Source organism: Artemia sp. Qi Xiang Cuo, chromosome 13 (genome assembly GCF_049724085.1).
Source record: "Artemia sp. Qi Xiang Cuo chromosome 13, ASM4972408v1, whole genome shotgun sequence".
Lineage (NCBI taxonomy): Eukaryota > Metazoa > Arthropoda > Branchiopoda > Anostraca > Artemiidae > Artemia > Artemia sp. Qi Xiang Cuo.
Genome location: NC_142806.1, coordinates 10787107 through 10814729, shown reverse-complemented (window position 1 = coordinate 10814729; position 27623 = coordinate 10787107). Strand labels below are relative to the sequence as shown.

At 33.3% G+C, this 27623-nt stretch overlaps 1 protein-coding gene across 5 annotated transcripts in view; it reads right to left on the bottom strand.

Moving 5' to 3' along the window:
- Nucleotides 1-8129: 8129 nt before the first annotated feature.
- LOC148944939 (uncharacterized) overlaps nucleotides 8130-27623 on the bottom strand; it is a 46005-nt gene continuing 26511 nt past the window's right edge. For 3 of the 5 annotated variants that reach the window (XM_089098815.1, XM_089098819.1, XM_089098820.1), the window contains 3 exons: nucleotides 24924-25118; nucleotides 20275-21505; nucleotides 8130-8930 (listed from right to left, as the gene is read on the bottom strand). In XM_089098815.1, the coding sequence (XP_088954941.1) occupies nucleotides 8522-8930; nucleotides 20275-21505; nucleotides 24924-25118 (1835 nt within the window). In that variant the 3' untranslated portion in view covers nucleotides 8130-8521. The remainder of the gene's footprint in view (nucleotides 8931-20274; nucleotides 21506-24923; nucleotides 25119-27623) is intronic. The other 2 variants (XM_089098818.1, XM_089098817.1) reach the window with 2 other exon arrangements.

Sequence of the window (27623 nt, the reverse complement as noted above, 5' to 3'; positions counted from 1 at the left end):
GTAATTAATTTTAGAAATAATATCATTATTGAAAATATGAAAAACACATTACGCATAGTGAATAACATCATTATTGGAAATGTGCAAAATCTTTAGTTGCTATACTGATTCCTTTGGAGCCTTCTGTATTCTTTCGGGTACCGACTGAGAGAAGATTAAATCAAATATCAGGTTTAATAAAAGAGTTTAATGGGTTTCAGCTTGAGTCATTACTCTTATTTTTTATATTCTAATCAAATAAATACACACAAAAAAACAGGGCAAACTGCTTTCCCTTACATTTTAATTAAACAATGAAAGACTAACCTGAAAAATGTAAGCTTGCATTGGGCTTTATCTCTGTTCTTTCCAAAATCTGATTCCTAATGAGCTTAAAAAAAGAAAAGTTGTATACGTTAATACGGACCGGTCTTTAGAGTTAGAATAGACTTGAATTTCAAACACAAAGTCACAAATCTTTTAGCAATGTCAATCCTGTTATTATTGATGTCAAATTAATTACTTTTATTAAATATATATATATATATATATATATATATATATATATATATATATATATATATATATATATATATATATATATATATATATATATATATATATATATAAAACACCATCCCCCAAAACTACCAGGTTATAACATAGATAAGAAAGGGGCATATAACCTACATCCATAAAAGAACAAAAACAAGTTTTCCTTTCACCTCAGAACCGGTTTTATCAAACAGGTTGCTAAATTTCATCACATATACTTATTCATTTATATAGAGAAAGGGGAGAGGGGTATCCCATCGATTGTATGTAAATATGCATGCTTTTGCGGCTCTTTAACTCTTTACTTCGGTGAAGAACCCTTTAAGGGGCCCAGTATATGCAAAATTTTATTTTACGTTAAGTGGACTAAACGAATACAAAAAGAATTTAAATTTGAACAAGTTAAAAATCCCAAGACACTTGCACAAAGGTTTGAAAATGTCTTTTAGCTTTAAAGATGAAAGGTGCAAAATAAGAATAAAATAAAAGACTAAAAATAAATTTTAATCAGAATATTAATAAATATAATTATAAATATTAAAAAAATCTGAATATCAAAGTATAGACTTCATGTTTTAAGTTGAGTAATAAAAAAAGAGACTTATAAGAATCAAAATAAGACTAAAAGCAAGCATATACATGAAGTATAGACTTCAGAAAAAAAATGAAGATACAGTTTTCATTTATACCAAGACGTGTAACGGCAACACCTTGCAAAGTAAACAAAAAGAAATACAAAAATACCCAATAATAAGACTAGGATTCCCTACCAGCTTAAAACTATTCACCTGATTTGCTCCTTACTTACAGTTCATTCGCACGAACTATTTGATGACAAATCCAGAGCTCTGTGTTTTTATTTGTCGTAAAATAAACAACAAAAAAAAGAGAAAAATATTATCATACTAGCTAAGATCACCTAATAAAACTAATGCTCGCTTTTCGCTTGGGCACTATATGACTTTAATTTTGCTCGTCTTTGGTTTAATCTAGCTCTTTACTTTTAATTTAAAAGATTCTTTTGTGAAAAATCCTTTTTAAATAAATTCCTGTTCTTTTTAATAAAAATAGTTTTATTTATTGGTTAATAAAAAGAGTAATTCTAACACTTTTTTGGTTTTTGTTCCTAAGAAGTAAGATTTTTGTTCACTAAATATAATTTGAACAAGTTTTTTTATATTTTAATAATAGTTATATTAGAAAATCTTTGGTGTACGGGTACAAATGATGCTATTAAACTAAATGGATTAAGTCTCTGCGTAATCATTGGTTTTCTATAGGTCTGAAGGAATTCTTACTCCAATATCTTATAACCTTGAGCAAAGATAAATTATAATCGACAATCTCTCTAAACATCCGCCTTACCTTAAAATACCCTGAACATTTCAACTTAATCCCCTTCCGAACAGGAGATATCGTAGACAAGGGCGCCGGCAGAAAATTTTCCAGGGGGGGGGGCAGACACCAGAATAGCAAAGGTGAGTGGGAGGAGGGGGCAAGAGAACGCATTTTAGGATATATTTTCTTTGGAGTAAATTCATTGTTCATTGCAGTTAGAAAAGAATTTCATTTTTTTTTCTTTTTTTTTGGGCCATGGAGCCTTATGGGGGAGATTGTGTTGAAGTAGTTTTTCGTTTATGATTTTTTATTGTTAAATAAAGAACTCAGAACTCAGAAATAAAAAGAATGACTAAATTTGCATGCATAATGAAACGAAACTTAGCAGATTTGAAACCGTGAGGATTCCTGGCAAAGAGATCAATCCATTTAATCAATAATAGATTTAATTATTATGCGTTAATCTTAATCCAGTATGTTCTAACCCTAGAGTAAAAGAAAATCAGATTCAAACCAAAATTATGGAAAGATTCATTGTTTCCCGAGATCACAACAGGTGTAGACTAGTCTTGCAATTTCCTAAGCCATCATCCTTTTTATTGATTTCTGTTTGGTTATTAAAATAACTCTCTAACTTATTCTGTACTTCATTATAATTTCCAGCAGTCGAAATCTGTTTTGATTTAAAAATGATTTTAAGTTCAGTAATATCTTTATTTTGTACACTATTAAATTGAAGTTTTGAATCTGAAATCATTTTATTCTTTTCTTTGATTTTATTTTTTACTTTTAGTTCAAGTTCAATATTGTAGTGATACTGCTTTTTTTCTTTTTACGTTTTGTGCCCATTGAATATAGTGATCGCACATTGATATTTTATAATTAAGATGATCATTAATGGTATTGGGTATTTCAATTTTTCTGCCAATAATCTTTAAACTATGACCTTTGGCAAACGACCGCAATTCATTAATTTTATAATGTGGCAATTGATTTTGTATTTTGATGAAATTGGATTTTCGTTGTAAACAACTTTTGATCACTTCTACAATGTCTGACATTTGTTAGCTGATTTTATTAAACAAAATTCCAAATATTCAAAATAGTCAAGCCTGAGGAATTTTTTTGCTTGATATTTACTATTCTGGAGACTTTCTTGGGAATGTGGGAATATGTTATGTTTATTAATATGTTTAATAATTTAGATCTGTAACAAATGAAGATTTATTGTATGCGTTGTAAAAAGGTCACTGCAACCGGGTCTTTAACTCGAGCAATTTCAAAAAGAAATGATGTGCCAATGATGAAAGGTATTTGTACACTTAGTGGTTGCAAGAAAAATCGTTTTTAAAAAAGGAAGTTATGAGCAAAAACCCTGGATAAAAGAAAGTTGATATTTGTACTGGCAAAACTAGCGTAGAAAACATAATCTTTGAACTCTGTTATTCAAACTTTTCAGGGATTGATGATTTACATAGAAAATTAAAAGAACATGGTTTTACTGTACCAAGACTCAAATCAAAGAACTGTTGCAAAATACAAAATAGCTATTCTTTACACCATCCAGCTTATCATACTTTTGCAAGAAGACGCGTTTACATTCATAGTGTCGATGACCAGTGGCAAACAGATCTGGTTGAAATGCAGCAGTATAAAAGTGAAAGTTATAATTTTAATTGTATTCTTGCAGTCATCGATTGTTTTAGTAAATATGCTTGGTGTATTCCTTTAAAAAATAAAATGGGTAAGAACATTATTAATGCTTTTACGGTTTTATTTTAAACAGAAAACTTAAAAAATTATGAACAGATAAAGGTAAAGAATTTGTTATGAAAATCGCTAAAGTATTTGTTAAGAGTCATGAAGTTCATTGGTTCTCATCTGAAAGTGAATTGAAAGCTCAAATTGGTGAACGGTTTAATTGAACAATCCAAGAGAAATTTTTGAAATATTTTACTCATACCAAAACAAAACGTTGGATAGATGTTCTTACATTTACATGTTCTTACATTGGATAGATCTTTTTACATTTCGTGCCCATTGAATATAGTGATTGCACATTGATATTCTACTATTAAAATGATCATTTATCGTATTGAGTATTTCAAATTTTTTGCCAATAATCTTTAAATTATGACCTTTGGCAAACGACCGCAATTCATTAATTTTATAATGTGGCAATCGACTTTGTATTTTGATGAAATTGGATTTTCGTTGTAAACAACTTTTGATCACTTTTGCAATGTCTGACATTTATTAGGAGCTGATTTTATTAAACAAAATTCCAAATCTTCAAAATAGTCAAACCTGGGGAAATTTTTTGCTTGCTATTTACTATTCTGGAGACTTTCTTGGGAATGTGGGAATATGTTATGTTTATTAATATGTTTAATAATTTAGATCTGTAACAAATGAAGATTTATTGTATGCGTTGTAAAAAGGTCACTGCAACCGGGTCTTTAACTCGAGCAATTTCAAAAAGAAATGATGTGCCAATGATGAAAGGTATTTGTACACTTTGTGGTTGCAAGAAAAATCATTTTCAAAAAAGGAAGTTATGAGCAAAAACCCTTGGATAAAAGAAAGTTGATATTTGTACTGGCAAAACTAGCGTAGAAAACAAAATTTTAGAACTCTATTATTCAAACTTTTCAGGGATTGATGATTTACATAGAAAATTAAAAGAACATGGTTTTACTGGATCAAAAACTAAAATCAGAGAAGTGTTGCAAAATCAAAATAGTTATTCTTTACATCATCCAGCTTATCATACTTTTAAAAGAAGACGCGTTTACATTCATAGTGTCGATGACCAGTGGCAAACAGATCTGGTTGAAATGCAGCAGTATAAAAGTGAAAGTTATAATTTTAATTGTATTCTTGCAGTCATTGATTGTTTTAGTAAATATGCTTGGTGTATTTCTTTAAAAAATAAAATGGGTAAGAACATTATTAATGCTTTTACGGTTTTATTTTAAACAGAAAACCTAAAACAATTGCGAACAGATAAAGGTAAAGAATTTGTTATGAAAAACTTTCAAGTATTTTTTAAGAGTCATAAAGTGCATTGATTCTCATCTAAAAGTGAATTGAAAGCGCAAATTCTTGAACGATTTAATAGAATAATCAAAGAAAAACTTTGGAAATATTTTACTCATAACAACACGAAATGTTGGATAGATGTATTACCCTCTTTAGTTGACAATTATAACATTTCGTATCATCGATTCCATCAAAATGAAACCAATAGAAGCGAGTAAAAAAGGAAATGAAAACAAGGCGTGCACTAATTTATTTCCTGACGTTGAAGGTCAAAAACCATCCATAAACATATTGAATGTTGGTGATTTGGTTAGAACTAATAAAAAAAGAGTGTTTTTGGTAAAGGCTATCTTCATAACTATACAACAGAGATATTTCAAATTGCTACAATTAAACAGACAACTATTACGTATGAACTATCCGATCATTCGGGTGAGTTTATTATTGGTACTTTTTATGAAAAAGAGTTGTCAAAAGTTATTGTATAATAATTTTTTCTTAAATATAATTTGATCAATATAAATGGATGTTCAGGAATTAAAAACAAATATTAACAAATATAGTTAAGAACAGGGAAATACTAAGACAAAAGGTTAAACAGAATGCGTTATAAGAAGGATCTCATGAATATGCTGAAGAGTTAAATGCTCCAGTTATTGACAAATTAAAAGAAAATGATGATATTTTAAAACGTCGATTTTCTAAGATTAGATCAAAGGTTAAGAAACGCTTTACCAGCACTATCAGTGAGAAGGTATTGAACCATTACCAACACCATCACAACTTCAAGGTATTGAACTATTAGAAATAGCAAAACAAACAATCCTGATAAATCACCGAAGGTACATAATCTTAATTTTAATCTTGACACTAAACTGCTGAAACAGTTAAATGAAGACGACAAAAAGTATTATCCTAAAGCACAAACTTCTTTTGAATTGCCTAATTTGTACCTAGAACATCCTGAATTCCTTCAAGATGCTATAAAGAAATCGGATGAATTGAATAAAAAATATAGTGGGACATGGGACAAGAGGACATGGAATACCGGAATATGTTAAACTAGTTGAATTTTGTAAAACTTTATAGGTACAGATTGTTAAAGGTTGCTGAAATCCATAGAATAGACATGGAAATACTACAAATAGGAACTGTATTGTTTTTAAATGCAAATGGTATGATTGAACGATTATACAATCTAATAGGTAGTAGAACTGCTGGAAATACATCAGATGAGGTTCGACGTGAGGCTTTAAGTTTGATAGATTCCCTATTAAAACATAGAATATTAAAGAAAAATGAGTATAATACAATTTATAAAAATTATCTTAAAATATTATTAAAAATAATTTATTCTTATCAAAAAAAAAATTGTTCAAAAAAATTATTCTATTAAATGGGTTTGAACATTATTGAAGGTAATAAAAGTGAAATTTAACAATCTTATACAAGTAATCCAATTAGATCGTAATAATGAGTATGAAATTGCCTTAATGCAGTGTACTTTATGGTATTCATGACATAATATTAGTGATAAATTTAAAAACAATACTTTTTAATTTAAAAAAAAACAAAGATGAACTGTGGATTAATGTTGTGATACCCAATGGTATGTATAATGGAGAGTGTTTCAATTATTTTGTAAGTCATTATTTTAATGCTTCTAGAGAAAATTGTACAGTACCTGTTTCATCTAATCCTGCAACAATGAGATTCGTTATAGTATTGAAAGAAAATTATGAATTTATATTTAATAGTGATTTAAGTATTATTTTAGGTTTTGAAAATGATGTTATATTATCAGATAAGATTAATGAAGGTACAAAAGGTCCAAATATTGCAAGAAATGTTGATAAAATCCAAGTCCATTGTTCATTAGTCGAAGGTTCAATAGTTAATGGGGTTAGATCTGATGTAATATGGACATCTGTACCTAATACCGAACCAGGTTGCTCGATCGTAGAAATTCCCAAAGAAAGACGATATCTCTTGATAAATCGAAAAAGTACATTAATTCTTTGAAAATTTCAATTATACATCAATTAGGTAGACTTATCGATTTGAATGGTAAAAATGTCGGTTACGTTTTAGATTTGAATCAAGCTTAATAAAATGGAAAAAAGTTTACTGGTTAGTAAATTAGTTTTAATTCATTCTTTCTCTTATAAATGATTGCATAAAAACGTTTAATCTATTTGTTACTCTAATAAACGTTGATTAGTAAAAAACAATTGCTATACACAAGACAGTACGATAGTGGTATTGGTAATTTCTTTAAGAATATAGCTAACTCGGAATTTTTCAAGACTTCCCTGAAAAATATAAAAGATGGAGCTTTGTCAGTCTATACTAATATGATTAAACCTCGACAAGAGTTAGTAAAAAACAAGGTATTGAAAATGGGAAAGAATTCATGGATTTAAATAGGAAAGAATTAGATGATGTATTTAAAAATATAAAAAAAATGAAAGAAGCTATTGGAAATAATAAAAGGTCTATAAATAGAAGAGGTCAAGATCTCTTAAATGCGTTGATTACAGGCAAGGGGTTAGAAATTTTCAAATGAAATATTATCGTAATAGCCTGACAAATTAAGTTTTAAGAAATCGATTTTAATAAAAGCATTTAAAAAGGCAATAACGCAAATTATAAGTTATAAAGAAGTTGAGAAATAGTGGGTTCTAGATAAAATGTTTGAAACTGACCACCAAACTAAGAGCTGACGGAATGGCTGTAGAGATATGGGAATCTTGTAATACCTTAAAATCTTGTAATTCCTTGTTTTAAAACAGGACGTGTGGTCGGGGCATGAAGTATATATATGCCAGCTTTTGCGATAATGCGTGGTTATCTCTCTGAACTATTTTGTATGACCTCTGGATTTTTGGATCGTTTTGGGAATTGTAAGTGTATATGATGTGATTATCATTTGTATTTTATTATTATGGGTATAACCCGAGTGTTGTACCATTCTCTCCTTTAATGCTGAAAACTCGATGTTAATAAACCATGTGTTTTGTTTGGATGGCAAATTATGTTGCATATTTCAAAGAAAAGTGAAATGACCAAGTTCTTGAAAATATGATACAGTGAAGAAAAAAAAGTACAGAAACTAGTTGAAACGAGAAAACTGGAAGAAATTTCAGAATTGAACCCCCTCTACCAACCTTAGGAATAGGGTGTTATAAGGAATGTTATATTTACATATAATAGACCTGATTTTCTATAGTTTTATTACCATAAACTACAAAAAACTGCATCTATAAACTGAAAAAAAAATGTTCAAGAAGAATGTCGCAAGGTCTAAAAGTATTACAAGGAAGTAGAGAGAAGGCAAGAAAAAATAGAGTTTGTAATACTCGGCACAAACTCCGAGGTACCAAATTTAGTTATTAGCACAAAAATAATTATCAAATTTATCAAACTCGTAAAGGAACTGATGAGATTCACTAATTACACAATAGTTGATCAGATAGCTGAAATTAGTTGCTTCTTATTAAGCTACACAATATCTAGGCCACTGCAGAACTACTACTCTCCTCTTCTACCCCCCATTCCCTAAGGTGAGCGGATCTTCCACTTTTACGTTATGTGAGTAGCGCTATGTTTACACATATGATCTTTTCGAGTAAATCCTTTTTGACAAACTTTTTGACAAAGTATGTAACCACATGTGTTTATTTAGATCACGTTTATAATTGAACTGCTTTGGGCACTGATGGCACTTATATGGCTTATTGCCAACATGTTTCGATTGGTGATGTTTATAGTTTTCTTCATCGCAAAATCGTTTACCGCATATCTCACATTTGAAAGGTCGATCTCCTGCGTGGTAACTCTTACGGTGTTGTTTAAGGTAGCAAATGTGATTGAAAGTTTTTTCACAATCTGAGCAGCAATATTTCACTTTGCCCCCTCCAGTGATTGCGCTGACATCAGCCCCAGTAAGGGAGTTCGAAAATATGTTGGATGGGAAGCGTTCAGGGCTGGCAGGTTCACTGAAGGATTGATAAAACCTGTTAGAAAATCAGTATATAAAAAAAAAATTAAACATGACACAAAAAAAACAATTCTGGCAAAAACACTTTTGACTTTTCAAATTATCATCTTCTCATGTTGTAATTATCAGGTATTCAGACTAGGCAGGTGCTTACAAATCTATTTCAGGGAAGTGTTTGATACAGATATAGAGAAGATCCTCCGTATCAGACATTGGTTTCCAAGACAGCGGAATTAAGCAAAGAATGTTAAATCGAATAATTTGAGTATATATTTATTCTAAGGCAGTCATTTAACTGAGGATGAAATTAAGATAAACCAAAACCAAAATTTAAACGAAAACCAAAATGTAAAAAATACATAAAATTGAACAGCCATTGCTTTTCCTCAACGAGACCAGGCGCAAGATTCTACTAGAGTTTTGGTAGTTCCTCGGAACTACCTCTATTTTACATAGAGGGAGAGTCGGATTTGAGCCAGTGCCTCCCCACTATAAAAAAGGTTGTAAAATACAAGAGTTGGAAGGTAGGAGAAAACTATTTTATTATTTCAGAAATACCCATTTCAGATAAATTTTGGCTTTTTCTGAAGTATCTGCTATAAAAAGGGCTTCGATTTTGATAGTATTTTCTTCCCTTTAAACCTTAAAATACGAATTTGCAAAAGGTTTTTAAATATTGTACAGGCTAACTAATAGATTAGTAACTATTTTTTTAAGTACACATAGTCGAAAGAGCCACGATTCTCTCACATATTTGTTTTTACTTTCGGATTCAGCATCATGAGCAGATGATCGTTCGAAGTTTTGGGAAAGCTCATTCAAAACAAACTCCGATGCCCAGTGCCCTTTATAATTGACAGACCAACCCAAGAGCGTCCAAAGTCCTTTCTATGGACCTTACCCCCCCCCCCCCCAAAGCAAAGAGGCATTGTATTCAATAAAAACTTTAGACAACTTTGTTGTCCAAAGAGCATACTTAGAAGGTCAGAAAAATGAATGTCATACCAGGGACCACGAAAACAAATTATGCATTTAACTCATTTCCAAACACAAGTTTTAGTTATAGAATCGTTTTAGATGAACGGTAGACATCTTTAACTTATTTAAACTAGAATCGAGAAGGCTTTCAGTCTGAATAATCCCCAGCCCAACCTCTTTAATGTAGAAAAACTGTAACTAAAGGATCCAAAGCTCACAAATAAAATATTGGCTTCGCATACACATCCAGTATTCGGTTTTGAGATTGTGAATAAAAATTCTCAGACCCAAATTGCAATGTAATTGCCCTAAAGCGAAATCCAGCAAGAACATATTTGACAGTTGATGTTTGATTTCCAGCATTTTTGGTACTTGGGATCAAATAATAGGAGACTAAACTAGTAAAATAAACACCCTGAAACAAAATGAAGTGTTGGGCGTGCGTGTATGACACGTGGCTTCACGTTTCTCCCATAATTTTTTATCGAACCTTGTTGATTACAAAACCTTAGAATAATATTTCAATATAAGTCAAATTTCCTCTCCCCTGATTTAGAAAAACATTTTTTCTTTGTATTTTCCTTTTAAAATTGAAAAAAAAGATCAAATTACCTATCCACGAAGATTTTGAAAGAAAATACCTTAAAATCAAAATAAGGAATCCTTGCTCCCATACATTTCCCTACTTAGCGCCCCGCTGGCAGCAAGTATATAGTTCCAAAGTTCCATTTCACTGATATTTAAACGTCTTATTATTTTGCCTACATGTTTGAAAATATCTTCCGAGTTCATCCCATTTTGTACCGTAAGATTTCTGAAATTGTTGATTAAAACATGGTGCTAATATCGCAATAAAGAAAAAGAGCAAATCCTTGAAAAAATTAGAGTGGAAAAGAAGCAAGGGTAACTATGTTGGCCTTTGGTGGCTTGGTGATGCAAAGAGTTGTTAGTAAATTTGAGACCAAAATTGAGACTGCAAAATGAGACAAAAACAGCACGTTGCATAGATCTTTCAAAAAGACTTACGATTTCGCCCCAGTATGTTCCAAAGGGTTTCTGAACTCATTAAGACTACTGGCAAAGATGTAACTAACACCTAATGTTAAGATGTGCTAAAGAGCTAGCAAATCATAAAGATACAAAGTGCCTGGAACTCTTGGATAAAAATGGCCACAAAATTACCTCTCGCGCTGAAATCCGAGATCGTTGGAAAGAGCATTTCCAGGAAAAGCTAAATCACACAGTAAATCCAGATCCTGAAGCCCTTCAGATGTTTTCAGCACAACTAACTGAGGAACAACCCCTACCACCCTTAAGGTCAGAGATAGAAACCGCTGTGAAATCTCTCAAATCCAATAAAGCACCCGGGATAGACGGTATACAAGCAGAACTGCTCAAAGTAGAATCTGACGCTATCATTGATCTATACCATCGAATAGTAACAGTTGTTTGGGAAACAAAATACTACCCCAAGTTCTAGTCAAGATCTATCACAGTTCCCCTGCACAAGACAGGATCCAAAAGCCATTGCGCCAGCTACAGACCCATATCACTTACTTGCTAACCCGCTAAAATCCTCATGAAAATACTCCTAGACCGCATAAAAAACATGACAAGACATGTTATACCCGAGTATCAAGCCGGATTCCGTCTGAATAGATCCACTATAGACCAAATATTTGTCTTTAAACAAATCATGGAACGATATTTGGAATTCGGTAAAGAGTTATATCAACTGTTCATCGACTTTAAGCAAGCCTTTGACCTAATCTGACGAGATGGTCTCTTTGATATTATCGATATTACTAGGAGTATGTACGAAAAGGCAAGTAGCATGATGCAGACTAGTGTAGGACTCACTGAGGAGTTTTCTACCTCTACAGGTGTTCTCCAAGGATGCCTCCTCTCATCCACTCTTTTCTGCCTATTTCTAAACATAGTGCTGGCACTTGACCCCGATAACACGGGAATAGTCTTGGGAGGATACCTTTTTGACCTACTTGCATATGCTGATGACATTAATCGCCTGAACGAAAAAATAGAGGAACTCTAAGCCATCGTAAATGCTATCGACGAAGCAGCTAGTTGCTTGGGAATGAAGATAAACGCCAGCAAGACCAAGGTGATGAGAGTAACACAGCATGTAGAGACTAATCCCCCTCACCAAAGTCATTATTCGGGGCGAGGAAATCGAATGGGCCGACCGATTTATTTACCTAGGAAGTGTGCCGACATCAACAAACGACTCCTCACAAGACATCAAAAGAGCCTGCTCTTGCCTCCGCATGTTTCAAGTCACTGCGCTCTATTTGGAAAAATAAATACCTCCCCTTAAAACTGAAAACCCGACTCTTCCGTGCCTTAGTGATTCCAGTTGCAACGTATGGAGCAGAGACATGGACTCTATAAGCCGATGACAAGCACCGACTGGTGGCTTTTGAAACTAAATCTCTCCGAAATCTCAGTGGTGTCACTTACCTTGACTGAGTATCAAACGAACAACTGCTATCCTCCTTGGATTATTCTCAAACCATCATGCAGACTATCAAACTCCAACAGCTTCGATAGTTAGGACACGTTCAGCGTATGTCCCAAGCCCAACTCCCTAATATAGCCTTTGACGGAAGAATAAATGCCTTTCGCCTCAGGGAAGACCTCCCAAGCACTGGTGGGAAAATTTCTCTGACCACCCCACCCAAGAACTGCTGAGGACTGCAATAAACAGGGAGGCATACCGAAAATATTGTTATGATACCATTAGATGAGAAGCCCCAAATAGGCCAACCCGGTCGGATGGGAGTTAAGTAAGTAAGTTAAAGTAAGTAATTATAAATCCTGAAAACGACCTTGAACAGAAATTGCCAAAAAATAGATACTTCTATTCAACTTCCAAGTAAATCCGTCGGAGTCAGAAAAAAAGAGAATACTACATTGGAAAGCCTTTAGTTACAGCTAAATGCTCTATCATTATTGGTTTGTGCAACACTTACCTCCTACTTATTATTAATTAAACATATCATTCTTTTCGCAAAGAAAAGAACAATATGAAAACCTAAAATTTGCATAAATTAGCCTTAGTATCAAAGAACTTCCACGATAAACCCAACTTTTTACCAGGTAAATTTATGGTAAATATTAAACTGAAATATGATACTTAATTTTGTTATTGACAAAATGTTTAAAATTCATCCTGCAAAAAGAGAGCCTTAGGTCCCCTCTCCCAGCTAAGTGCACATTAATTTGTTGCACCTAGCTGACTCAGTGATCAGCTAGGCTACAATCCTCATTAAATTTGTCTCAATTAGTAAAAAATTAACCGTACAAATTAAATTTTATTCATAAATGTTTTGTTTTAACGTGCGATCAGGAAATATTAACTTTACAGAAGGCACCCAGCCGACAAAATAAAATTTTAGCTCTACAGACAGTATCGTGCTCCACTTTTTCTACACCAACCTTTAGGAAATATTAACTATCCCCCCCCCCAAAGATTTTACCATAATGTACCTTATCCTAGCAACATAATTCGCCTGTCCCGTTCACATTAAGCCCCCTTCCCTTTAAATTCATTCTTGTGCGCATACTAGTGTTAATATTATAGTTCGTGACAGAATTTTACCACACAAAATTTTGTCTATGAAAAATTATTCATATTTAAAATGTGAAAATTGAAGAAAGAGCACTTCGCCTCCTTCCCCCAGCACAAAATTTGAAGTTCTCATACAAAAAAGTTCTTCCTGAAAGTATCAATTTGATCCTCCTAGTGGTGGAATATGACTATGAGAAATAACTTCCCAAAACTACGTATAAAAATCTCATCACCATTCAAATGAAACCTGACGGCATAATGAAAAATACTCGCTTGACTTCAGGTACCCGTATAACGTCACATGAGCATTTTTAGATCTGAAGATTAGTGACAAACTGGGAGATACAAAATAACAAACAATATAAGTAGATATTTGCAAAGCGTTACGTTTATTCAAACCATCCTTTCCATTTTATAGCAGTAATCTTAAGCTACAGACTGCGAAGATACCACGCGCAGCTCAGAATTTCGTTCGGTATCGGATTTTTTGGTTGAATATTTCTGAATCAGTTGCATTTCTTAATTGTTTTTACAAAGAAAAGAAAAAATTGTATTGGTTTGAGCATGATATTTCTAAGGAGGACAAAGCGCCCCTCGGTTAAATGCTCAAAATCCCCGTCCCCGTCAAAACCAAATGAGGCATAGAAATAATAAAATTCGTGTTTTACATATTAATTATTACATTATTATGTAACACGCTAAAAAAAAGTTAAACAAAAATGACAAAACAAGAGGACTAATCTGGCAGAAGGACTTAGCTCAACAAAAGTCACCGGCTACGACCAGTGAAAGCAAGTCTCAAATCTTTTAAAAACCAAAACGAAATAAGGCATGGTACAAAAATCAGGGGAATATGGAAGGATTCATGGAATTCTAGTCATTTCAGCCTAGATTTTATATTTTTATGAAGATAAAGACGTAGTGCTGCCGTGGGTATTAAATCACCGACCCTGGCTATCACTGACTTTCATACTAATTACTTTAATGTTTTTAATGACTTGATTGGCCAAAAAATTACCAGATTGCCAATCAAATTAGGCGGATCAAACTTCTCATGTAACAAATACTAGACATTCTTTAAAACTCATGCAGTTTTCAACAATATTATTTAATTGATAACTACTTTCTAAGACCACACTGGCTGTAGGAGGCAATTTTAATATCTTTAATATCTTTTTGAGGAAGCAGCTTTAATATCTACTGTAAATGGCCTACCGCAATCTTTTAAAGAGGTAATTGAGATAAAAAATAATTATATAAACAGAAATTTGACTATAAATAGAGACACCGCAGACATTTCATTAAGTCCAATTTATGACAATTTAATACTAAGAGACTCAATTAATATTTACACCCAGTCAAATTTAAGAGAACCTATTTGCATATATAATGAAAACCGAAGTTGCAGACGAGCAAAAAGTATTGCAAGGCAAAACATTCTTGCCCAATCTCTTTGGTAAATCCTTTTTTCATTGGTTTCAATGAAAAAGGGGCGAGTGGAGGGGGCCTAGTTGCCCTCCAATTTTTTTGGTCACTTAAAAAGGTCACTAGAACCTTTAATTTCCATTCGAATGAGCACTCTTCTGATATTCTAGGGCCACTGGGTTGAAACGATCACTCCTGAAAAAACAAACAACAAATAAACACGCATGGGTGATCTTTCTTCTGGCACAAAATACAAAATTCCACATTTTTGCAGATGGGAGCTTGAAAGCTAAACACTAGGATTCTCTGATACGCTGAATCTGATGGTGTGATAAAACTGGACTTATTAGAAGTTTCATAAACTCATATACACCAGGGGTAGGAAGCATGAAATTAGGTGATATAGAATTTGTTTACTCAGGCAGGAAGGATGGGGTACATAGACAGGGAGGAGGGATCATGACGAATAAGGAAGCTGCCAAGTCTTGTTTAGGCTGGGATAATAATATATATTAGGTATTAATAATAGAATACTAATTGTTCATTTTATGACTAAAAAGTTCAGGGTTTCAATTATAGTAGTATATGCCCCCGTAGAACCAACTGACGGAGATACTAGTGAGTCAGATGAATTTTACTTACTGTTACAGGAGCAAAGAGACAGGGTCCCAGGTACAAATGTGATATTTTTACTAGAATTTAACGCAAAGGTCTGTAGAAATAGGGATAGATGATATTCTAGCCTAGGTAAATTTGGTGTAGGAAAAGAAAACAGTAATGGCTACAGACTTTTGCAATTTTTTAGGTACAAAAATCTAGTTATAACTAATACGGTGTTTGGTCATAAAATGGCCCATAAGTTAACATGGTATTCATGTGATGGTAAGACAGCAAACCTTATTGATTATTTTATAGTAAACCGAAGACTGGCAGGATCAATACAAGATTTTAGGGTATATAAGAGTGCTGTTATTGATGTTAAAAGTAAAGATCACCATTTAGTAGTGTCACACCATTTAGTAGTAGACAGTCAAAAAATGAAAAAGCATAGAAAAAAGTAAGATATTCAAACAAGTAAATTTTACCATTTTCTTTACGCTTTATTAATACCGATTTATAGCTAGGGCTTATTTCAGCCAATCAAATTTTCCATAGAATTTTCTGACTGACAGAACAAATTCTAATTGGCTGAAATTAGCGCTAGCTAAATCCAGATATTAGTAAAAAATTATACATGTGCAGTAATTGGATTGCAAAGCCTGTTTTCGTTTATTTGCATTTCTAATTATTTCCTGTTTTACAGTTTTGATAATTTTTAGAGAGGTATTTCCTGTAAAATAACTTTTTTTTTAATCACTTGCTTCATTTCGTGTGCATTTAAAATTGCAACATATGCCACTTGAACTGTGCCACTTAACCTGTGCCACTGTGCCACTTAAACTGTATGTTTTCAGCTATGTCGAATAAATATTTACAACTTTTAGAATCAAAGTCTTAATTTTTTTTGCACATTTTTAATATAATCATGAAAAAAAAGATAGATGGATTTTATTAAACAGAAGAATAAGAGGCCATTGCTCATGAAATGAAACAATATCAGTTGCAAAGAGAGCAAGAAAATGAAAAAGAATATAAAAAAAAAAAAAAGAAAAATAAATTTGGAAACGGAATAGAAAAAACAAAACAATGATTCTGACTTGCCAGGTAAAAAAACAAGTAATTCATGTTTTAAAAGTGACTGTTTGGTTATCAATTTAGATGAATTTTACTTACAGTTACAGGAGCAAATAGACAGGGTCTCAGGTAGAAATATGATGTTATTACTGGGAGATTTTAACGCCCAGGTTGGTAGAAATAGGGATAGATGGTATCCCAGCCTAGGTAAATTTTGTGTAGGAAAAGAAAACAGTAATGGATACAGACTTTTGCAATTTTGTAGGTATAACAATCTAGTTATAACCAAAACGGTGTTTGGTCATAAAATGTCTCATAAGTTTACATGGTATTCAAGTGACGGTAGGACAGCGAACCTTATTGATTATATTATAGTGAATCAGCGGCTTATATAATCAGTGATATACACTGGGCTATATAGAAGTGCTATTATTTATTCGAAGAGTAAATATCGGTATGTAGTGTTGTCTAGGGCTTATTCAATACGGGTGTTTTGAAGAAATAGCTACCTCTTGAGATGATAAAATGTTAGTAGACTCCAGGATTAGAATTTGAAACTTTCCAGGAACAGTTGAATACTAAACTTGAGAGTTTTAAATTTGATAATGTGGAAGATGGTTGGAAAAATTTTAGTAAAACAAATTGTGAAGTTGCTGAAGGTGTATTAGGGAAGAAAGCTAGAACTGCAGCTAAGAATATTAGTGAATAAGCTTTATGTTTAACAGAAATGAGAAAGGATTTATACAAGAACTATCTAAGGGATAGATTATATGAAAACAAAAGAAACATAAAGAAAGTGGAGAAGGCATTAAAATGTGAACTAAGGAGGTGTGAAGTGGAGGCCATGGATAAAATTGCCGAGGATCTGAAAGATGCAGCTAGACGGCATAATAGTAAAATATTGTACTGGCACGTTAACAAATTGAGAGGGAGGAGTCAATCCGGACTTGACCCAGTTAAAGATAGGAATGGAGTCGCAATTAGCGATAAGGAAAAAACTAAAGAGAGATGGGCCGAACATTTTGAGAATTTGCTTAACCGAGATAGAGTTACAGGGAAACATATAGAGTAAAATTCAACAGTTTGTGAGACCTTGAATGTGAAGGAAGATTTGTCTTGTGAGGCCGAATTAGCGTCATTACGAAAATGGTTAAATAATAATAAGGCTCCTGGTGCTAATAGGGTGGTAAATGAGTTTCTTAAATATGGTGGTTCGGAGGTTAGAAATACGTTACTGAAGATTATGAACATGACTTTTCAAAGAGGGGAAGTACCTAAAGATTCTGGGAAAACTCTAATTAGGCCATATTTTAAGAAAGGGGATAAAACTGATGGTGGTAATTATCAAAGCATTATTCTGGTCTCTGTGCGTAGTAAATTACTTAGTAATATGATACTTTTTAGACTGAGAGATGCAGTAGACAAAGTTTTAAGAGAAGAGTAGTGCGGTTTTAGAAAAGGTAGAGGATGTGTCGACCAAATTTTCACTCTTAGGCTTATAATTGAGAAGTGCCTGAGTTTTCAAACACCTTTGGTCGTCAGTTTCATAGATTATGAGCAAGCGTTCGATTCTGTTGACAGAAGAGCTTTAGTGCAGCTGGTTTTGTATTAAATCAGGAGTTAAGCAGGGTTGTATTCTATCCCCCTTTGTATGGATTATTTTGATGGACTTTGTTTTAAGGAGCACAGGAAAGGCAATGGCAGACCACGGAATCAAATGGGGAGCAAAAAGTCTCCTGGACTTAGATTATGCTGATGATTTAAGCATCCTAGATGAAAGTGTGATCAAAATGAATGAAGCTTTAGAGGTTTTGCAAGATCAGGTTGCTAGAATTGGTTCAAAAATTAATGTTAGGAAGACTAAGTCACTAAGGCTAGGAATAAGTGAAGATGAAAAGGTTACGTTGGGTAATGAAAATATTGATCAGGTGGGCAGCTTCTCTTACCTTGGTAGTATTATTAGTAAACATGGTGGGAGCAGTGAAGATGTTAAATATAGGATAGCCAAGGCTCAGGGTGGTTTTTCACATTTAAAAAAAGTCTGGAAGAATAGGAACATATGTCTGCAAACCAAGATTAGAATATTAGAAGCTTCAGTGATGACAGTGGTCAAATATGGCTCTGAAGCATGGACGCTCCGAAAACCGGATAAAGATTTGTTAGATGTTTTCCAGAGAAATTGCTTAAGGATTGTTCTGGGTACCCAGCTGACTGACCGTATTTCAAACAATAGGCTACACGGAAAATATGGTTCAATACCGCTCTCTAGGGCTATAATGAAAGAAAGGTTGAGGTGGACAGAGCACGTTGTGCGGATGAAGGATGACAGATTACCGAATATTGTTCTTTTCGGCCAACCATCTAGGGATAAACGGAAAGCAGGTCGTCCCCGTCTGGGGTGGGAGGACGTCATAAATAAAGATTTAAAGGAAATGGGAACTTCGTGGGCGGATGTAAAAAGGGAGGCTTTGAATAGATTGGGGTGGAGGAGGAGCGTGCGTAACTGTGTTGGCCTCAGGCGGCTTGGTGCTGCGGTGAGTTGTTAATAGTAGTAGTAGTTGGGTTACCAAAATTATAACAATATTAAAGAATTCCTTATCTATTGCATTATTTCACTTAAATAAAAAAAAAAAATTTAAGATCAGGTTATGGTTCTCAAATCTTCATTTCGATTTAAAAGTTTTACCTTCAATTATTCCAACTTACATTTTAGCCTATGATTTTTTCATCTTTTTCATATTCAAAAAATAAACAAAATGTGTCTTTATAACAAAAACATTATTTGATAACGACTTACACTAAACACACTTAATGGATGAGAGGAAATAGCAAAGACGTCTATTACATAGTAAAGTGTTTGTTCTTGTTCCAATTAATGTTTCCAATTTCCAAAAAAATTCAGGGATTTCACAGAGATTATCAGTCTCACCCCAATAAAACTCATTCCTTCCTTAATCCTCCCCAAATCATCAATCTTTTGAAATCTTATTGAAAACCAGAATATTATTACATAAATAGGTTGAAAAAAAATTTTAAGAGCACAATATAGTTCTCAAATCTTAATTCTGATTTAAAAGTTTTACCTTCAACTATATTCCAAGCAAATACACATTTTAGCTTATGCTTTTCTCATCTTTCTGCGTCATGTATTAGACTCTCAAAAAATAAACGAAATGAGTCTTTATAACAAAAACAATATTTGATTACGATTAACTCAAACACAGATGATGGATGAAAGGAAATAGCAAAGGCGTCTATTACATTACATAGTAATGTGTTTGATCTTGTTAGGAAAGTATATAAGCTATGCAGGTCTAAGTTTCAAACTCAATTACCAAGAAACTAAATTAAATTTGCTGGTTAAGATTTAACATACTTATACTCAAAAGCGTAACTAGGTCTGAACTATGGCGGAAGGCTTTGGGTTATAATTATAATTAAAAAGCAAGAGAATCTGTGAAAAGAAGCAGTAAATTTTAAGGAGTCAAATAGGACTTATGTAAGTAGTATTCTGAAGAACATGAAATAGTTAAATGAGAATAAAATAATGAAAATATGATTATTGAAACAAATAAGGCAGAGCGGAGACTCTGACTTCAGGGCCTTACCTCTTTATAACACAAGACATATAAAACCAAACTAAAAGAATGAACTGAATCGCTAACGAACAGCAAAATTTCTAAAATAATCTTACCTCTGTGAACTTACAGCGGTGGACGACTTTCCGTCACTACTTCCACTAGCTCTTTCAAAAATCGGTTTTTCAGCAATATCCAACGTATTGTTATTATTAAAGCCTAAGTTGCCTTGATCATAAGGCAGTTTTTCAGTCACTTGAGGAGTTTCACTTTCAAATTCCTCAGAAGACGACAAAAGACAATTAAAAGACGACAAAATTTCATTCTGCAAAGGTATTGCGATTTCACTCGGAGCTGGAGGGGGTGAAGGAGGAGACATATACTTTTTATTCACAACTATCTCAATTGGGAAATCATTGCCATATAACTCTGATTCAGAAGCAACTAAAAGTTGCGGGACTTTTTTCTTGATCTTCTTTGGCTTCTTTTTAACTAGCGATTCAGGTAAACTATCATCCTTTGACACAGTTGATAAGTTACAAGGTATGCATGGAATGGCAGAAATAGAGGGTTGGGCTGTTTCAAAACAAGAAGATGTTCCTTTATCACCCTCAACCTGCTTTAGCTCCGCCTTTGCTTTAGCTCTTATAGTACCTTCCGAGGGTGGGACCCGAGAGTTTGGGGGAAGCACTGAATCAGAAAAATTAGGATCATCTTGATTGTAGGTACTTGAAAATGAAGAATAAATCGGACCCGAAGAAAATGACTCTAAACTGCGAAGGAATTGAGTGGGCTCTGAAGCGTACTGACTAGCTTGTGACGGAAAACGAGGTAAGTCAGAATATGATTGAGGTCCATTGGCTGGTGATTGGTTCGAGGCAGGGACAGTCACTGAGGTTGAATATGTTCCGTTAGTCTCACTATTCGTAGAAGTATATTCAGTCGAAAATGGAGTGACTTGCGAAAATTCAGAACTATTAGAACCTAACACATTTGAAGGACCATTTCCGTTGGTCTCAGTAAAGCCAAATGGATTGTTAGTGGTAACTGACAACTTTGAGGTAATTCCAACACTTCCTTTGAAACTATTTAGATTTTTAGCGTAGAAATGACCCTGCTGAGGCAATGATTGAAAGTCTTGACGAAAATGCTCCGGTGACCTTTGCCCTTGAGATACAGTTCGCGTATTAGGTGTCGCAAGAGAATCTTCGTAGCACTGAGCTAGTTGATGAACTGAGAACTGAGTTTCGTCACCTGAGCTAGTTGATGACTCAGGAATCCCTGGGGAAGAACTCAAAGAGGCTTCAGGTAATGTTGTTCTATCACCAGCTTTAATTGTTTTCCTTTCTGAAAAAGAAAATAAATCATACATAAAAATAAGGATTCAAATTAATGTTTCCAATTTCCCCAAAAAATTTCAGGGATTTCACAGAGATTATCTGTCTCACCCCCATAAAACTCATTCCTTCCTTAATCCTCCCCAAATCATCAATCTTTTCAAATCTTATTGAGAACCGACACACAATATTATTACATAAAAAGGTTGAAAATTTTTATCAGTGCGATAAATATATGCCCGTACATTTTCGTTAAACAAGAATATTAAATTCAAACGATTTCCAACGTCAGACAAAAAGAATATATTACGGTAGCTACTTAATTTCCAAATTTGAAACATTTATATTTTTTTAAATAAGAAGATGGCTGCAGGATTGCCACGGACATAATCGTGCTTTTTGGAAACATTTTCAACCATTCGGTTATAAGAATTCAACACGGCCAAAAGGGGTAAATTACAAAAATTTAGGACACATTTGATTCATAGGGTTCGACACTTTTGTTCGAAAACAGCTTATATCCTAGCAATGAATTTGATAGGTTTTGATAGGTTTGATAGGATATAAGATAGGTTTGATAGGTAAATGATAACTTTTGATAGGTTTATCACGTGTATTGCAAAAAAAAGACTCAAACCACGTTTAGTTTTTTTTAATGTAACAAGGACTCTGTAAACCCTGCAAGGCACTTGACCTTTCTGTGTTGCGAACCCATTTATTAACAGTAGGATACTTCTTATTATACGGTTAAATTCAAGTTTTTGAATTTTGTAGAATATCACATTTAGTTTAAAAAGCATTAGGTTGACAGTTATAATTATTTTATTCAAAGCACTGTATTTGCTACGGGTAAATATGTTAACAATTATACAAAACATATAAGAGACTATGAGAAAAAAGTGTAAAGTCGAGACGTGGGCTTGTGGGCTGTGGGCTTAAAGCAGACACCGGTGGCGTCAAAGCCTTTAATACCGTGTGGATGCCTCTAATATGTACACAGGTTAGTCCATCACACACACAAATGTGTACAAAAATGATTGAAAAATAATTTGATTTGATTTGAAACGTGAAACAAATCCGTAATTTAGACTTTCAAGCTAAGTTAAACCTCTTGCCCCTTTCCTCTCTTGACGAATATAAAAATAATCCACAAGAATTTCAGCCCTAACCTCAGGGCCGAAGGCGCGAGCTGTCAACTCTACGGAGCGGAGGAGGCAAAAAAAGTACACGAAGAGGACTTTTTGATAGGTAAAAGCCCAGGAAAGCTCATTCTTTGGCTAAAATTAAATTATGTTGAATAGTACATTTAAGTCTTCCTTTGAAACAAAATAATTGTAGGAGAATTTTGAGATTTTGAAACAGGATATTTTAATCTTCCTTTGAAACAGGATATTTGTAGGATAATTTTGAGATTTTGAAACAGGATATTTTAATCTTCCTTTGAAACAGGATATTTTAATCTTCCTTTGAAACAGGATATTTTAATCTTCCTTTGAAACAGGATATTTGTAGGATAATTTTGAGATTTAGAAACAGGATATTTTAATGTTCCTTTGAAACAGGATATTTTAATCTTCCTTTGAAACAGGATATTTATTTTTCTTTGGGGCTGCACGTATCATATAACCACTGGGGTTATAGTGTTTGCACTTTCAAACCGTTCTCATTAAAGTGGCTATCTAAAAAAAATTTACCTGGTGCCACCTTGGGCCCTAGGTATAAAAGTACAAAAGTGCTTAGGTGTCATGCCATCTGTTTCTGCTCTCCAAAAGGGTAACGGAACTGAGTATTTACGACCAAATTAGTCCCCCTCCAACTTTCTAAAAGCATTCGTTCTCCGTGATGAATACAAACAAAAAAATAATTCATGAGACACACAGGTCTTCACTCAATCAAATGTATTGCATTGAATCTGATTAAATAAGTAGCTGCTGCTTGAAATTCAGCCTACTAATTCTAGTTTAATTTAGAAGAAAATTAAATAATTTGTTAGACCACACTGCTTTTCCATTTACAAAAAATTAAACAAGAAAAACGGGTTTTAATTTCTATAAAGCAGTGAATACAACACATTTAATTAAACACAAATACTCCGAATATTTCGGCCCCACATCCGGGAGCCTTTCTCAACGGAAAAAAAAATTCTTACATAAACATAAAAAACATACTAAACAAAACAAAAGAAAAAATATAAATAAATAGGAAAAGAAAATTTATTTTCTTTTCCTATTTATTTATATTTTTTTTTCTTAAAGGGCGGAATTAATGAATCACAGACGGAGACGTCCTTTGGAGGAGCATTTAATAACATTTGGTAGATATTGTTTCTTCCGTGAAGATTCTGCATCTAATTCTGCGTCTAATCCCCATCTAAAATTCTTATGATAGCAATGCTCTTGTCAAGTCTTGAAAACTCTTTTCAATATAATTGAATACCTATTCTTGTAGTTGCCTTACTGCAACATCAAAAGAAAAACTGAAAAACTGTTAACTCTACAACTTAAAAAAAAAACAAAAAACAAACATTTACATCAACATTTATCATTTGGCTCCACTGTATAAATATATATACGAACAGTAGCAAAAAGTTTCTCCAAACATGACGCACATTTTGGGGCACAAACTTTGGCTATATGTGGAGGTCAAGGAGAACTGGGGTGAAGAAACTTACCTAAAAATGGGATTGGCTCCGGATGATTTGAAATGGGTAATGTATGTAAGAGGGAATTTAATACCTAATGGAGAACGTAGGAAATGCTTAGGGAGGGATGGTCCTTACAGATGCCCTATGTGTTGAGAGATGGATGAGTCTTTGCATCATTTTTTAGGGTAATGTAAGGAGGTCGGCGGGAGAGATTGGATATTGGAAATTTTAAGAAGTAGGTGTTACTTAAATATAAATAATATTGGAAAGTTCATCCAGGTCTTTGTCTTTTCAGTCTATGTTTTGTTGCTGTATTTTTTCGCTTGTTTTGTGCATGTCACCATGGCCCCATTAGGCTTTCGTTTGAATAAATGTATTGATCTATCTATCCATATAGCGCTGTTTTGGAAGTTCCCAGATCGTCAGAGATATAGTTTCTCGTCGTGATCCGCTAAGCATTTGTCATTGCGCGTGCGCGAAAGCGGGGTCACGAAGAGCGGTTTGGCTTGTGTTGTTTTAGATGTGTTTCAAAAATATTTAATGGAGAGTATATGACTTTTCGCTACTGTTCGCATATATTTATACTGCGATTTGGCTCCGACTGCCCTCTTTCAAACCCCCACATTTTTCATTATTTTTATAATTGAGCATGCGCGAATAATTCCACTTAGGTACTATCCAATTACGTTCCACGACTGACATTGGAGCCGTTTTTCCTTCCGCATAAAGTGTCCAAATTCTAGGAAGTCACAACATTAGAAAAAAAAATATTTTCGCAACTTACTTCTCGCTTGGTGCTGCAACGCTGGGTCGGGTAATCCACTATACTTTATGGCTTTCTGATGGATAATTGTAGAAAAATGCCGTCTTAAATGTCCAATACAAGTGAACCTCTTATTGCACGCTGTGCAGTAGAAAACTTTGGGACGAATATCTCTTCTCGAAGTCCGGGAAATTCGAAGGCTTGGAAATCCTGGAACTAAAAATATTGTCAACGTTTTCGCTTATCTTAGAGTTTGAACACGGCGTTTTTACCTTTGCACACTGCTTTGATAGTTTAAACTGAATTTTTATCCAATATAATTATAACACAACCTCAGAAATTTCAATTTCTTGGTAAAGCAAAAAAGAAGCAACGTAACTGATTAAAAAAAAATCTTTACTAAATCTTTACACAAGGTCTTTACTAATTGCCTTTTCTTCTTCTCGGCTTTGTTCCAATGAAAGGGGCGGGATAGGGGTTGAAGCTTCTTCATCTGGGCATGACGTTTGTACTGCAGTGGATGGGCGGTTGGGCGGTGTGTAAATACATTTTTAAGATCGAAGCATAGAAAGCTTGTCATCAAGTTAATAGGTGAGCCTAGTTAATGGCAAAATTGCGATAAAAGTACTATACTCCCTGTTTCACTACGTTTGCTCAGGTCAAATTTGTGTCCCTGTTATATAAGGTTCTTTTACTTCCTAAAATCTATCAGCTCAAGATTAGATGTTGTGGTTTTAAAACTTTCAAAACTGGATATGAATCAACCCTCTAGATCTGCAAATAGGACAGAAATGGAACCATTGAAAAATAAAAAGGTAAATACACAATGAATATAATTTCTTAAATAAAAAACAAAATAAGACTTTTTTTTTTAAATAATAATCGTACTACAGCTAAATAGGCCAAATTGGTTGTAGTTTGGTCTTGGAAGTTGGTAGGGTGGTGAAGGGGTGATCCACTTCAGGTTAAATTGTTTTAATTTTTATTTCGAATATTTAATAGAAACTAAAATATAGCTCCAAATTCTCTATTTAGAACTGAAACGCATAATAAGTGCTGATAACGTTCTATTCCTTACGTTTAGGATTCAGATACTAACCCATGGATGTAGAACTGCATCTATGTGTAAATACTATGCCGACTTCTCGTTATTTTCGCTTTTCTGAATATTTCTTTTAACCAGCTCCAAAAACAGAATTGACATAAATGTACAAAGGATTATTACTGAAATTGGTTGCATTTCACGCAACGCCAGTGCTACTTGTGAGACGTTTATCACTGTATTAGCATGCTGTACTAAATATCTGCTACAAGTAGAATAAAGGGAATTCGAACAATAAATGTATAGTTTTTCTCACAATTTAGAAATTTTGTGTGCTCATATAAGCGGTGCCACCCATACTTTTCTCTATTGATATCACTTTTTTATGCAGGACTAGGATGCCGAGCTTTGCTTAGTTTAGGGAATTTTAGACCTAAGACTATATTCGGTATACCCCTACCCCATTCGGAAATAGATTGATTTACACCAGAAAAACTTTTGTGTAATTTTTCTAGATTTTGTTTTTAAGAACAAAGATATACAAAGGGGAAGCTTATATGAGCAGCGGGTATCAGACCAGATTCAAGAGTCTAAGGAAAATAATTCAAGAAAGTCGCGCATGCACGCTCAGTTCAATTGTTTGCCCTAAAACGAAACTAAAAATTACGAAAAAAAATACATTTTTTAAGTTAAGAAAATCAAGAAAGCCAGGAACAAAACTTCTTAACAAAAATACTAAACACAGATAAAAAAGATGTGGAATGATGATTTGGAGGATCATTTTGTAATCTACTTAACAGAACTGTGTACTTGGAATGCTTTCCTAATGTCTTTACTGCAATCAGAGAATTTTTCTACAATAAGATATTCTTTATTCTATAATAACAACACGATTTATCCTTCTGGCGAAGCGAATTGAGCACCCCTATAATAAGGATAGAAAAGTTGAAATTGAGATCCATGCCGAAACACCTTAGAAGATGAAAAAATAATATAAATAATTTTCGCAGTGATGAAAATATGAGCAAATAATATACATCCAGGCGAATATTTCTCATCTGTTTCATTTCATTAATGGCCATATTAATAAATTTTACATTAAGCTTGCCTAAAATTTCTATTTTTCATTTGGGCTCTCGAGAATTTCATGCATGACTTTCTTCATTAAGATCTAAGTTCAACACAGCTCATTCCGCAAAAATCGGAAAAAGAAAACCAATCCAAAAACAAACAAAAAAACTTTTGACCCCAACTCAATAAAACTAATGATGTATTTTTTTTTGAGTCTCGGGATTTAGTAAAACTAATGTTCTGTACTATAAAATATATTATATAACAAAATACATTAAAATTATGTTATTGTTAAATATAGTAAATACTTCTGGTAGGCACATGAGATCAGTTTATGATTTTTTTCCAAATCATAATCTATCCTTGCAAAATCAGCAGATAGTAAACGAATTCAATTCTCGATTTATAAAAAAATCTAAATGATATAGTTTTAAGCTTTATTTTCTAGCCTTTTGAAAACAATTTTCACGAAACCTCTTCCAAATGACGATTTTAGACGTTTCTCCTAGACCAAAAAACCAATTTAGCATTTAGAACAATGAGATGAGACAAGAGAAAAATTCACTCTTCAGATTAGTCTAAATTCATAAAATTTAGTTCATTTGTTC